The sequence below is a fragment of the Scophthalmus maximus genome, chromosome 16, assembly GCF_022379125.1.
Source record: "Scophthalmus maximus strain ysfricsl-2021 chromosome 16, ASM2237912v1, whole genome shotgun sequence".
Taxonomy (NCBI): Eukaryota; Metazoa; Chordata; class Actinopteri; order Pleuronectiformes; family Scophthalmidae; genus Scophthalmus; species Scophthalmus maximus.
Window position 1 is genome coordinate 19,518,112 of NC_061530.1, and position 14,229 is coordinate 19,532,340.

The 14,229-nt window shown below is 45.9% G+C and overlaps 1 protein-coding gene across 13 annotated transcripts in view; it reads left to right on the forward strand.

The window, feature by feature from the left end:
• The window catches only part of LOC118287610 (rho GTPase-activating protein 44-like), a 50,721-nt gene that overhangs the window by 20,068 nt on the left and 16,424 nt on the right, over positions 1-14,229 (forward strand). For 8 of the 13 annotated variants that reach the window (XM_035612973.2, XM_035612981.2, XM_035612983.2 and 5 more), the window contains exons 2-11: positions 7,470-7,509; positions 8,402-8,539; positions 8,808-8,884; positions 9,479-9,590; positions 9,887-9,963; positions 10,965-11,082; positions 11,949-12,017; positions 12,110-12,191; positions 13,282-13,409; positions 13,522-13,633. In XM_035612973.2, the coding sequence (XP_035468866.1) occupies positions 7,470-7,509; positions 8,402-8,539; positions 8,808-8,884; positions 9,479-9,590; positions 9,887-9,963; positions 10,965-11,082; positions 11,949-12,017; positions 12,110-12,191; positions 13,282-13,409; positions 13,522-13,633 (953 nt within the window). Of the gene's footprint in view, positions 1-5,678; positions 5,907-7,469; positions 7,510-8,401; positions 8,540-8,807; positions 8,885-9,478; positions 9,591-9,886; positions 9,964-10,964; positions 11,083-11,948; positions 12,018-12,109; positions 12,192-13,281; positions 13,410-13,521; positions 13,634-14,229 lie in introns of those variants that run through there. The other 5 variants (XM_035612975.2, XM_035612977.2, XM_035612982.2 and 2 more) reach the window with 3 other exon arrangements.

Consider the following 14,229-nt stretch of genomic DNA (forward strand, 5'->3'; position numbering starts at 1 on the left):
GTTAAAATCTCACTTCTGTTCCCCCAAGTCTCACAGTGTCCGTAAGATTCACGCTCACTGTCCAGAATCATCAGGTTATCGGGACTCTACTGGACCCCGGGTTTTGTCTGTCAGGCTTGTCAGGGCTGAAAGAAGATAGTCTCTGTGCATTTTTTAATCCAAACATTTCCTACAGTGCTTGTTTTCATTGACTCACATCGTACGATATGATAGAACTTAATATCAGGCTCTTTTTTAATAAAGATGTCCATCACAAAGTAAAGTAGAGTCATTCATAAGTTGTGGTATTGTATGAATAATGAAGCAATTTCTATTTCCCTGTGTCCAACCGTGACCTCAGAAAAAAAAAAGATGGAGAGAGAGAAGTTGAAATTCTGCTTCCTGTCTGACTTTCACGAGCCTCGCGACGTCGCACTCGTCCTATTTCACGACACCCGTGACTCTGATATTTCCCGCGAGGAATTCTGACAACTTGAATGCAGCGGGTACATTCACCGTGCGTATATACACTCCTACTTTCTCATAATTCTTGTTACAAATATTCCAAACATCCTTCTACCACCTCAATAAGAAGTGACTCGCTGGAGGCTTTGAGAGACGCGCACGACCTCCTACCGGGGTGATTTCTTTCCTATTTTTCAAGGCTTTGCTCCGTCGTGTTGCCTCCAGAGGGGCCGAGGTGTCGAGTGCGGCTGAATCCGGAATGAGTCAGGCCATTTCATTGTGTTCTGCCGAGGAAAGCCGGGGGGATTTAGTGCTCCTCGAGAAAAACAGCAAACTCTCTGGAGAGCTGGAGCCGGACGGCCGAAAAAAACTCTTGGCTGTGAGCAGCATTTTGATTTGTCGCTGCTGTTTTGTTTGAGGAGAATTCGCCCCGGGGTTGTGCTTTGTTATCTCCCTGTGTTGTGCGTCTGTTTACTATGCAGCGTGGGGCGCCGCACTGACACCAGACTCAAGGTGGTCCGCCGGAAACGGGGTCTGAATGGAAGACTCGCGTCAGCGTGAACAGCAGCTTCGCTTTTTAGACCGAGTCAAACATTTAATCTCTGAAGAATTAGGTCTAAAAGAAAGTTTTAAAATAAGTCTGGAATGTTTTTGCAGGACACGTTGAAATATTGACCACTAAAGGCACAATTCCCCGTCCCTCCTTTGACAGGTTCCAGATCAGATGCAAAAGAAATCACACTTTTTTTTTGAGTTTATCAAACAACTGCCAGATTTGTGGTTTTTTTCGTCATCTGTATAAGAACTAAACGTTAAACTGCATATTTAGTTTTTTAATCTTGGATTCTTTTCTAACATACAATATCTGGTTTTAAGCTGATAATTATTAGACTTTGTGATTGAGACGCGGGGATGGAGACGTCAATATCCAACTTCAAAAAGTCCTCATGACATTTTGAGCTGCCATATTTCACAGATCTGCATGGTAACCGGTAAAATATTAATTTAACTGACTTTTATGCAGCATGCTGCCAAATTTCGTGCTGACCTGTATTTTTTAGCCGCAGATGAAATTACTTGTTTCTGATGATGGTGATCAATAAATACAACACTCCATAATATAATTTTTGGGGTTATTTATTTGTACTTACAAACATATTTCTATGTTTGTCATATTTCTAACAGTCTAAAAAATAAAGTAGAATTAACAATATACACTAAGTACTAGCTTATTAACGGCTAAATGCCATCTTTTATTACAGGGATTTATTGGGAAGATATCCAGCAATTTAACTTTAAAAACAATCATTATTAACATCTTAATTGGTAAAAGAACCAGGAGTAATACCCGTCAAATACTGTTAATGTAGTGGAGATGAAAGTGCAATATTTCCCAATCGAGGAAATATGTACTTAAGTATGATAGTTGAGTAAATGTTCATAATTACATTCCATCTCTGGATCTCAGTTCTCCAGGATCTTGTTTTCAGGCTCCATGTTGATTTTTATTATTCAACCACAGTCGCTGGAATGGAGCGGATGACCTTGAAGCCAAAAGAAGATGTGAGCGTGTGTGTGTGTCTCTCGTGACAGATGAGGCCTCGGCCACCGGCGCCGCGCCGCAGGCTCCCGTTGGAGGAGCGGCTCCACTTTACTCCGCCGCTTCATTCATCTTCTGCATTCTCACGTTTGATGCATCCATCCCGCTCCGTCGCTGCGATGCCTGCTGCCATAGCAACCCCAACCCCCCATTCCTCGGTTGATGTCAGAGAGACAGAGAGAGAGAGAGGAGCATGCTGGGTAATCTGACTTCACCTGGAACATTTCTCCTGGGGGATTTTTCTGTCCTTGAACAATTTTTTTTCTCCCCTCATCATACACTTGATGAGATGGATTAACCTCATTCATTAATCATTCACTTTTTTCAATTACATGTTCACTTCCAGCTCATGATATGCACACAATACAAACTGTGACTCACAGTGTGTGGCAAGAGATAACACACTCGATCGAACAGCAGCGGCGGGAGTGACCTTTGAATCAGCTCGTGTGGGACTTGTTTGTTTCCTGTCGTCATGTTTGTTTCCAACCAGGCCTGTTATGTTTCCATACGTCAGATTAGCAGAAACATTTAATGACGTCAAAAGTAGTAGCAGTTAGTAAGTAGAAATTACTTTTATATTTATCATTTATTTATCATTTATTTGACGTCATTTGGAGATGGAGTCTGATCGACCAATCCCGCGGCAGTCTCAGCTGTCAGTCATGGCGTCTCAGCCCGTTTTTATATCATCAAATATCTATTTAAGACCAGAAACATGAACACGTGAACGTACATCAGCGTGATAAGAACGACCTAAAATGACAGAAACCATTTTTGGGAAACATTTGTTTGCCGTCTACTTTGAATTTTTATAGTTTGGTCCATATCCCCTCTGTTAACATGGAGGGGGCGGGGCTTGTGACCTGTACTGCAGCCAGCCACCAGGGGGCGGTCGTGATGATTTGACTTCACTTCTGTGGCGCTGTCATGTCGTCCATCTTTATTTACAGTCATTGTTTTGAGGTCGCTGTGAACTCTTTCTGCATCCATCCGATATGTTAACTTTCAACATATTTGTGACTTGCCAGATGTGTAGTTGTACAGCATATATATCCTCATCATGTTAATAGAAAACATAATATGTCGGGGGGAAGAATTATCAAACATGTATTCTGGACTGGATTAAAATCACCGACCAGGGCAGGATGATATTAAAACCACACCGCATCGCCTGGAGAAATAACTCAACACGTCTTGTGTGTGTGAAGCAGTCAAGGTGCATTATACAGCCCGCTGGTTATCTAGAGATTTATCGCTTATCCCTCCTCCGGTCCTTGGTGAAATTACCAGCGTGCGGCCATAAAATAAACGTTAAAAAGGCGGAGGAGGCGATGAATGGCCGTTCTCGGGCCGGTCGTCTCCTGCCGCTTGTCCAGACGCAGACAAACACACACGACTGCTGCCGCATCGATCGGAGCTCGGGCGGCTGAAAGAGAGAAAACTCAGAGGCTCAGACCATTTCTTTTCTGTGTCAAAATAAAATACTACCAAAGAATAACTTGGACCAACATATTATTGTAAGACTCAGTTGTAGTGGTAATCGAGTACGGACAGTCAGTAGACATGTGTTTGGATATTATACTAGAGCTCTGTGCTTTGTTAAGGTCCAAACCATAATATGTCCAGAGCAACAAATATCAAAAAGCACCAACTAAAAAAAAAGCTGCCACATGTTGTATCTTATGATTTATTATCTTCTTGTTGATATTCCTCTTCTTGTAGAGATCTTGTCAGTGGCGACTGTTGCAAGCTTTGACTAATATTTCCATCCGTTAGCACATTTCATCTGCGGAGAAAGAAGCAAAACAAAGGCCGTCGAGTCATTCGGCGAGAGAACGATCTGTGCTCGCTCCAGCTCCCTTTGGGGAAATCGCTCAAAAAGATGCATCGGTGGAAAACCCCCCCTTTTGTCACGCGTCTTCTACCTCCCAGTGCTTCTGTATCCTCCACCTCCACCTCCTCGTCTCCATCTCCTGCTCTCTCCATCCTCCCCCTGTGCCAGTGGGGATCCCGGGGAGTGACGACACAAGCTGATGCTGCAGTAAAACACCGACTGTGCTGCCGAGGCTTTGATTCGGGACGCTGCCTGTGACGCCCTTCATGTGTCAGACAATTAACAAAGTGCCGCAGAGACAGGAAGAGAAGGGCGAGTGAGGCAGCACTGGAGGTTTAGACGGAGACAAAAGATGGACGCCTGTTGTTCCCTCTTTTCTAAGTCAAAGGTGACCGCACACACAATATCTACTCCTCGTTTTTTTTCTTCCCGCCCGGCCTCTTGTCCCTTTGGATTTGTATCTTTTTTCTCTCTATACGAAATAGGAACCATGTGTTGTTCGGCCTCTCCCTTTCTCAGCTGCGACCCCCAACGTCACGCTGTGTTACGAGGATACAAATCCCCCCCCAGAGAGGACACGTCAGCACAACGTTAACAGCTGACCTTCTCCTCCGCCTGCACACGTGCACATGTGCAGAGGCAGCGGCAAACACGAGGAAGCAGCTCAGAGTTTTCCACCCGAAAATGGCAGATTTAGTTAGAGAACGGCCTTTGAGTTATGTTGTTTAAAACACATAAATGTGGTATTATTCAGCCTCATGACTTTGTTCAATCATGGACTGTATAAATCCCAAAAAAAATGGATGTAGTCACCGAAAGTTACGGCTGAAAGTGCCTGAAAACCTGTATTCTCTGGAATCACCAGCAGAGGGCGAACCCGCTGGTTGTTCCTATAGAAGTCTATATATTGGGGGCGTGAATACAGTGTGATTGACAGCAAGTACCGTCCAATCGGTGCATGGTTGCACGTGTAGGTGGACGAGGTTGCAGTCAGGCCACGCCCCCCCCCAACTCCTCCAAATACTTCTGGATCCAAAAAAAACAAAGATGGCGCCGGTCAAAACACTCGCCGTGTGATGTCACCGTGGGTTCAACACAATCACGACTGTCGTTGATAAAGAAACAGTAACTCGCAGTAACACTCACAGGAGGACTTGTGTCTTGTATCGTGTCTCTTGTGTCTTGTGACATAATGTAGCTCCACAATTTAATACCATAATAAGGTTCGGTTCCATATCCTCAGAAGTGACTTCATGCTCATGGGAGAAAAGATGTCTCGACTTAATATTCTGGGACAAGTTGGCTCAGACAGTGTATCTGGGCAAAAGAAATGGTTACTTTAATAGTTGTAGTAAAACTTGAAACTATAAACAACTCCAGGAAGCTGAAATATGATTGATTTCATACGAAAGATCATAAAATTACTGATGACAGCTGCCGTCAACTGGAAGTGAAAACTTTTTTGTCAGCCGCCTTCCGGGCCGGGAGGCAAACACACACACACACACACACACACACACACAGCTGCATGCTGAGGCTCACAGTAGATCAGACACCAGCCGGGAAAATGGAAGAATGAAAGAAAGGAGCTTTTAAGCTTTTTTTTTTGTTTTTCCTCCTTCTGCGTCCAGCTGGTTAACTTCAGTCAGATCAATAATCGTCCGGCGGAGCAGAGGTGTGTGTGTGTGTGTGTGTGTGTGCGTGTGTGTGTGTGTGTGTGTCTGTGTGTGTGTGTGTGTGTGTCAAAAGATATGAATGTGTTCTTGTGCAGTCCAACCTGTGGAGGGGAGAGAGGGACTCGGTGGGTGATGAGAGAAAGTGTGAAAGAACCAGATAGTCAGGTCTCATTCTTCCGCCCCGACCTCCTCCCTCCCTCACTCTCTCCCCCCGTGTCGCTCGGCCTCGTCATTGCCACCGCGCCTTGGCCCGAGAGCAGGTGGCTTCCCTCCTGTCGGCAGGGGGGATGTGGAAGAGAAAGCTGCAGATCAGCAGGACTTGGGCCTCACGCAGGAACAGGGCGGCTCTGTAAGTGAACGCGCACACGGATGTCTTCATCTGGACGAGCGGAGTGTGATGGTGTCGGGACGCGGTCGGAGGGGACGTGATGTGTTGTCTGTGCGGTGCAGGGGCGGGGAGCGAGGGGTGAGGCGGCCTCGGCGTCTCCTGGTCGACAGGGTTGGCTTTTGGTTTTCTTGATCGTTGTAATGCCTGAATAAGCTTGTGCGACATGATCCTAGGTGGTTATTGATTATTTCTGCTGTCGGCCTCCGCTGAGACTGTCGCTGTCGTCACGGGCGACCACTCCTCAAATGACTTTGGTTCATTTCTCGCTGCGTGAAAATGATCATCTGATGAATGGATGATGAAAACAGCCAGAAGTCGCAGCGCTGGTCTCTTGATTACTGGTTGATTCACTGGACTCAATCAGCCACTGTCAGTCATTACTTTGAAATTATTGGTGAAACATGAATCTGTCTATTGAAGCGTTGCCGTTGATAATAAATTCATTTTTTTGGGCCTTGATGCTCTGCAGCATGTTTCACCATTAGAAAGTCGTACCTTTATTTATTCATCTTTATTAGTGCTCTCCGACTCTTTTGGCCTCATAAGCACAAACACTGTAAATAGTTCACTCACACCCCGTGTGACCTATTTTCTTTTACGACTTCTCCGTGCTTCTCGTTAAACCGGCGCTTTTCACCTCCAGGATGAAAAGATTTGGCCTCTTTTTTATTTCCTCGTCAACTCTTCTATTTAAAGGACGTCGACGGTGGAGAGTTTCACCAAAGCCAGAAAAAAAAGTCAGAATAGACAAAAAGTTTATCTCTACAGATGGAGGGTTGAAGAGGAGAACATCCTCTGTGAAGCTTCAAGATGAATGTATTTGGTTGTATTCATTTACAGTTATGTATTATACAGTTTACTGTAAAACTATGAAGCCTCAGTTACTTTTCTTCATCATTAGGGTTTTGATAACGACATCAATTTTTATTTGACTGAAATATCGGTATCGGAAATCTTTCACTCCCTCATATATGTGTCGGCCCCCAAAAAATCTATCTCGGTCAGGCTCCAATAACTTTATCTGTAGATGAATTAACATCTGTCATCACATTTCCATCCAGTTTGTTCAGAGCGACCCCGTGAGGAGAAACCATCTTCATGTGGTTCACATTTAAACTGTTCGTTGTGAGTTGTAGTTTAAAATAGTTTTGTCCCGTCACTGTAACAAGGATATATATTTTCTTATATATCCAACAAGCAGAGAGGAACCCTCGGGCTCTGTTTTATTATCAGACTTCCAGCTTGAGAATTTTCCTCTTCTGCAGCGAAAAAGATAAACATCTTGTTCTGTGATCAGCTTCAGGCTGCTGCTGTATTATTTATCATGTGTTCAGAAATCCATCAAATTATGTAATTACACTGACAAGAACGGTGTGTGTGTGTGTGTGTGTGTCTGTGTGTGTGTGTGTGTGTGTGTGTGTGTGTGTGTGTGTTGGCTGCCAAGTTCCCACAGTGATAAGTTATGTAATTTAGCAGCTCCCCCTTCTGCCCTAACGGCCTGTTTTTTCTCTCTCTCTCTTCCAGGGCTGAAAAGACAGAAGTATTAAGTGACGACCTGCTGCAGGTACGACGAATTAATCTTCATCTAACGTGTGTGTGTGTGTGTGTGTGTGTGTGTGTGTGTGTTTCCTTCTGCAATATGTTTTGTGCCTCTCGCAGGAAAGAAAGAAAGAAGGAAAAAAAGTATTCGGTGTGACTAAAATGACTTTTATCAAATGGCCTCGGGACCAAATCGTTAATGAGCGCTGAAATTGAATCTGTGTGCGAGACAAAAGATGGAGCGTCCCCGTTGACTGACTCGGGGCCGCAGCTCTGTAATTGTTCTGATTAATGATGCCCTCAGCTCGGCGGAGTTGTTTTTGCCGTGGAGCGAGAGACATCTGAACGAGACAGGTGATGGGCTCTTCTCAGCTTCACCGGCTGAGGTCGACCTTGTTTATGTAATGATATTCCTTTTTGGGCGAACAGCTCCGACATGCAGCTCAGCCGGTACGAATCGAACGCCTACATGTGTCGCCTTACGACCGTAACGTACCTGGATCTTTTTATTCCCTGGGACTTTTTTCAAGGAACCAAAAGGTTTCCCGCTAACCCATGATCACAACAACAATTGGGATCATGGAGGAAATTCAAAATCGCGCAGCTGCTGATTGGAGATACTGTATCAGCGGCTATTCTGGAGATTGACTGGCTGAGTTAAGATGCTCCACCAACCAGGCTTCTTCAGCCCTGCAAGCCCCGCCCCCAAAGATTCCTAGTACGTTCGTTAAGCCCGACCCCGCGAGCAGGAACCTAATTCCAACCCTGGTCCCTGAGTTCCTGCAAAGGATCCTAGTTCCCGGGAGAGTTCCGGCGGTAGAAACCCAGCTCGTGAAACTGACATAATCTATGCATTAGAAGTGAGTGTATGTGTGTGTGTGTGTGTGTGTGTGTGTGTGTGTGCGTGTGTGTTTTAGGTGGAGAAACGTCTGGAGCTGGTCAAGCAGGTCTCCCACAGCACCCACAAGAAGCTGACCGCCTGTCTGCAGGGCCAGCAGGGCGTGGACGTGGACAAGAAGTCCGTCAGGTCGCCCTCGGTGAGGAGCAACCCCGAGGTTAATGCAGGACACACGCACGTGAACACATGAATATGAAAAGTGGGGAACGTGAGACGGAGAGGGGGGGGCAGCTAATAAAAATGTTGTTTAACTGAAAAGAGGGATTTTTCCTTCAGGTGGAGCAGCATCGTCTTCCTGCTCTGTTCTCAAATGTCCCCTGTGTTTAATTGTGTGTGTGACAGTTTGTGTGGGGTTCATTTTTGAATCTATTAGTTGATTGATTTATTGGAACGACGGCTCATTCGTTTGTTTTGTCTCTGTGCAGAAAAAGCTTCCTCTCACGACGCTCGCACAATGTTTGGTGGAGGGGGCGGCAGTGCTCGGAGACGAGTCTCTGCTCGGGTGAGAACGCACACACGCACACACACACACACACACACACACACACACACACACGAGTAATTCACTGTATCATTGATTATCTGTAGCACTGCAAGCATTTTGTTTCAAAAAAGGCGCTGACATGGAAAGGAATGTTTTTCTCAGCCGGCGACCCAGAACAGATGAGGTCAAACCTCGTCCACGACTGTAAAACACTTATTGTTTACCAATATTGAAACTCTATGTAACTGGTAGAGCCTCATTTTCTTTGCATCGAGTCCTAAAACCATCCCAGTAACGTCCGATGCTGAAGGGCCACTTCGTCAGTCAGTCCCATAACTTCTGCAGATACAATCATGTTGTTTGTTTTTTCATTTCATAAACAATAACTCAAAATGAAAAATGCTCACCTTGATGTCAAGCTATATTTGCGTTTATTGCCACCTCTGCATCGCACCACATTCATCCACGCGGAACATGCTCAGGCGTCACTTTTGTTCTTCGGAAACAACTTCGTATGACGCAGCGGATCCGTGGTGGCGGCGGACGCCTCGGCGGCGCGGCGACGCACGTTCTCTGCCCGACTGACTGTTTCCTTCGTTGTCTCCGTCGCAGGAAAATGCTGAAGCTCTGCGGCGAGACGCAGGACCGACTCGCCCAGGAGCTCGTCATGTTCGAGCTCACCGTCGAGAGGGACGTGGTGGAGCCTCTGTACGACCTCGCGGAGGTACGGACGCGACGGCACGACGGCGATTGTGAAATGAATGCGTGATCAAAAGAAGATTTAAAAACAAAAAAAACAGTAATGAAGAGAAGATAACAACACAAAGTCGGGGTGCATAGAAATAACTTAACATCTGATTCACTGCACTTGAGACTCTTTCAGATTATTAGTCTGTAAATGAACAAGTAAACTGATCTTCATGAGAGCGAGAAGCGGATGTGGATCTGCAGGTGCCAAAGCGTCTGACAACACTGAGTCTGTCCCCAACAACCTGCTGTTCCTCTGCTCCGTCCTCTCAGGTGGAAATCCCAAACATCCAGAAACAAAGGAAACATTTAGCAAAACTGGTCCTGGACATGGACTCGGCGCGAACACGGTGAGTCTGTGACTGCGTGGGACTTTTGATTGTGTGTGTGTGTGTGTGTGTGTGTGTGTGTGTGTGTGTGTGTGTGTGTGTGTGTGTGTGTGTGTGTGTGTGTGTGTGTGTGTGTGTGTGTGTGTGTGTGTGTGTGTGTGTGTGTGATCGGAGGAACTCAATCCCCTGTGAAAGGACCGGTCCTGCAGCTTCCAACTGGGAATTGTTCATGTTGAAGATGGATCAGATAAAAGCTCACTCGAACCCAGATGTATCCTATTCTTTCTTTCCTCTATTGATAGTGTGGGATTCTTCGTGAAGCAAATTAAATGTGTTGCAGTTGATTCTTTAGGGACGTTGTTCATCGGCTGCAGATTGACAGAGTGACAATCCATCTGATAGTTGTTGAGTCATTGCAACCCAAGGTTGTGGTGCAGCGGTTCTTTATTGTGTTTCTGTCAATTCTCTGTCATCCTGTGTTGGAACAGACAATTATTTCAAAGTGTCTGAAGACGTGACGGCACGTGCGACGACCTCTCGGTGACCTTGAGATTCCTTCGGGCCTCCAGTCGGAAGCCTGTTCTCTGATCACTGAAACTCGCCGTCGTCTCGCTGCCACTGTGAGCAGTGACATGGAGAAATGTGATTTATTTTTTTTTCCAGTCTGTGACCCACATCGGAGACAATTTCTCCCATCATCCCGCTGTGTGCTGAGCTCCTCTGGCAGCGCCGCGTATTATCTCCACTCAGACCGTTCAGACACTCGACTCAGACCCAGAGTCTGGCGGAGAGACGGAGAGCGAGAGAGAAGCTGAATGAATGAGGATAAATGACAACGACAAAGCTCCTTTGAAAAGACAAGAAAACAGTTCTGAGGTGTTTTCCCCGTGAAAGCATTTTGTTAAAGTATGATTATTTCTCTCAGGAACAAAAGTCTCAAGCCGCAGGAGGTAAAATGTGTCTTTTTATTATGACGTTGAACATGCACTTTGCCTCAACGGCGCTCCGTCTTGTGTCGCCAGGTTTTATCAGTCTACCAAGTCGTCAGGTCTGTCCAGCAACCTGCAGCCGGCGGGAGCCAAGGCCGACCACCTCAGGGAGGAGATGGAGGAGGCAGCCAACCGCATGGAGATCTGTCGAGTCAGTGCTCACGCTCACACGCAGCAGATGAACCGTCCGCTTCCGTAACGAGACCAGTTGCTCCGACGCAGATGCTGTAGATGAATTGATATTAGGTCTCTCGCAGTCGCCTTTGTCGTAACAGGCTCCAGAAAAAAAACTCATGCTGACTCTGGCAACCCTGCAAAATGACTTGAATTTGTTTTAGTTTAATCTAAAGATAAGACCTGAAGCTGATGATAGAGTGAAATGGCCGTAGCTTCAAGAATCTGATTCACTCGAAATTCTGAGCAGCACCTACGTATTCTGCAGAAATCACAATGCTTTCTTTCTTTATAATATTAATTTTGGTTCAAATTCAAAAATTTTTTATGTAATAGTAAATTTGGAAGATGTTGCAGCTGTGCTGGACGGCTCCTTCTTTATTCATAAACTTAATTTATGTATATCGCCTCTGAAAACACATTTACAAAGTGATTCACAAGGTAAAAATGAAGGAGAATTAATAGGGAACAATTCAAGTTTGAAGTTCAAACAACATTCGACAACATTAGTGCAGGAACACGACGAGTAAACATGTTACAGATGAGAAACGAGTGAAATAAAATAAAATAAAATAGTCCGTGAGATTAGAGCCAGGATAAAAACTTTAGAAAGTTCCAGTTGAATTCCGCTTCCTGACTTTTCCTCTGCAGACTTTCTGACTCGTCATCGCTGGAAGAAACTCAAAGGAGTTGATAATAACATTAGTGATGGCTCAGCTACTGTACGTGTACAGTTCAGCCCCCCGGGAGATAACAGCCTTCAGCCAAGCGATAAACTTCACCTGTCGCGTTCTTCTCATCGCTCACGTATTTTAAAAAATAAATATTTCCTTTCCCCTGCAGGATCAGTTATCGGCAGACATGTACAGTTTCGTGGCCAAAGAACTTGACTATGCGAGCTACTTCCAGACGGTAAGTGGAGCATCTCTCCGGACTGCGGCATGAGGCAAAATGAAAAATCCTTCTTCTTTGTGACGTCTCTGTGTCTCTGCGTCTCCGAGCAGCTGATCGAAGTCCAGGCCGAGTACCACAGGAAGTCGTTGGAGCTGCTGCAGAGTGTTCTGCCCCAGATCAAAGCTCATCAGGGTGAGTCGGAGGCGGACACACACTCAGACACACACTGTCCCGTCCGTGACCCCTGGATGTGCTGCTCCTCCCATCACCAGGTTAAATCGCTCATGATTCTTCTTCAAAAGTTGAGCTGCCACGGATCTTTGCTGAAGGCCGGACCCGGCAAGGTGCAGCTCATTGACAAGTGGCCGGATCAGGACCAAGAGATTTAGGATGAATCTTCAGATACAGATTATTATTATAACTTTCGTCAGCTGCAGTCAGACGGGCACCGAAGTCCGGACATCTTCCTCAACTTTTCCGTGTGTGAGAGAAGGCACATTAACCCCTAAGGCTTTCCGTACTGTACCAGCCGCCTTCACGGCAAATGTTCCAGACCCAATATCCTGAAGTTCACAAAAGCGTCTTTAGAGTCATAATGACTTGAATGTTGATGCCTGTAGATGACAACATCCAGGTTAATCGTGAAATCATTATCACACCGTTTCCCTCCTCGTGCAGATTAAAACATAAAACAAAACAACCGGCGCAGAGGTTTTATTGCAGAGCAAAGAAGACATGAACTCAAACGCTCCTGACTGACTGTTAAAAGACTGAACGCATCCGGAGCAGATGGCGTTTGATTTTCACACTAAAATGCAAATGAATTCAGTCGTTTGATCGCTAAAACGTATTAAACTGCGGAACTCCGGTTTGCTGGAGATTGTTTAATGTGGTTAAAGTCTCTTGCATGTCCAGTGTCACTGATAATATCTAAAGTTCAGAACCAGTGGAAACGTTGTGCCGCAGCGGATGAGAGATTTCACGCGGCCTGACTCGTCGAACCGTCCTGTTCCCGCAGAGTCCCGCCCCCTTTAGACCTTACATCATAAAATCTAATTCAACAAACACATTTCAAACATCCAGTGTCACAGTAAACAGCTGTCACCCAGGAAAGTCTCTCTTCTGTTTGTTTTTCGGTCACTTTCTGCGACCTGAGAGGAGAATTAATTTGATCCACAGAGCATCGGTGCTCAGCGAAATGTAACAGCAGAGCCGCTTCTGTACTGAGCGTGTGTGTGTGAGTGTAAAACTCTGTGTGTGTGTGTGTGTGTGTGTTGGACAGAGACCTGGGTGGAGAAACCGTGCTATGGGAAGCCACTAGAGGAGCACTTAGCGCTCAGCGGGAGAGACATCGCCTTCCCCATCGAGGCCTGTGTCACCATGCTGCTGGAGTGTGGCATGCAGGAGGAGGTCAGGCTCTTTCACTTTCACCACCGCGTTCATCCGTCGTCCGTCTTCAACGCCGTCACCCTCAGCTCGCGGGGAGTGTGACCGGTGTCCCCTCTGTTTGTGTGTGTCGCAGGGTCTGTTCAGAATCGCTCCGTCGGCCTCCAAACTGAAGAAGCTGAAGGCGTCGCTGGACTGCGGCGTGTTGGACGTCCAGGAATACTCTGCAGACCCGCACGCCATCGCAGGTGAGCAACGCCGCCACAAACACACCTGGACCCCCGAGTGTTGATAATAGACAGAATAATATAACTACCAAAACGATCTGCAGGGGATAAATCCTTCGTATTCTTTTCAATCCATGTCCCTCGTTTGTTGTTATTCCTCCTGCACATATTCATAATTCTGCCGTCGTTCGTCCGCCTCAGCAATGAATCTCCAGGTTGATGTCAAGGTCTTATGAAAGAGCCTCACAATAGAGTTGAACGATTTCTTTGGACCTGATTAGGATTCAGTCGGCAACAAGAGCAGCAAACAGTTTTTGTCCATCTCTGTCGAGATATTCAATAAACACATCTGGTGATAAATTCCAAATATAACTTTAGGATTAGTGTCAGACGGATTCCTCGTCTTGGTGCAGAAGAACGAGATGTGTTGGGGTTTTTTTTGTCGCTGTCACTGATCTGCTTTTAAATCAGACCTGCGATGGAGCACGACGCAAGAGAAGAAGCTCTCAGGCTCTCATGCTGCAGTTATTGATCTTCTCCTCTCAGCAGCCGACGGCTGCATAAAGCTTCCGTCTGACGGGAAAAAAACATGTTTCTGCAAAAGAAATATGCCCATA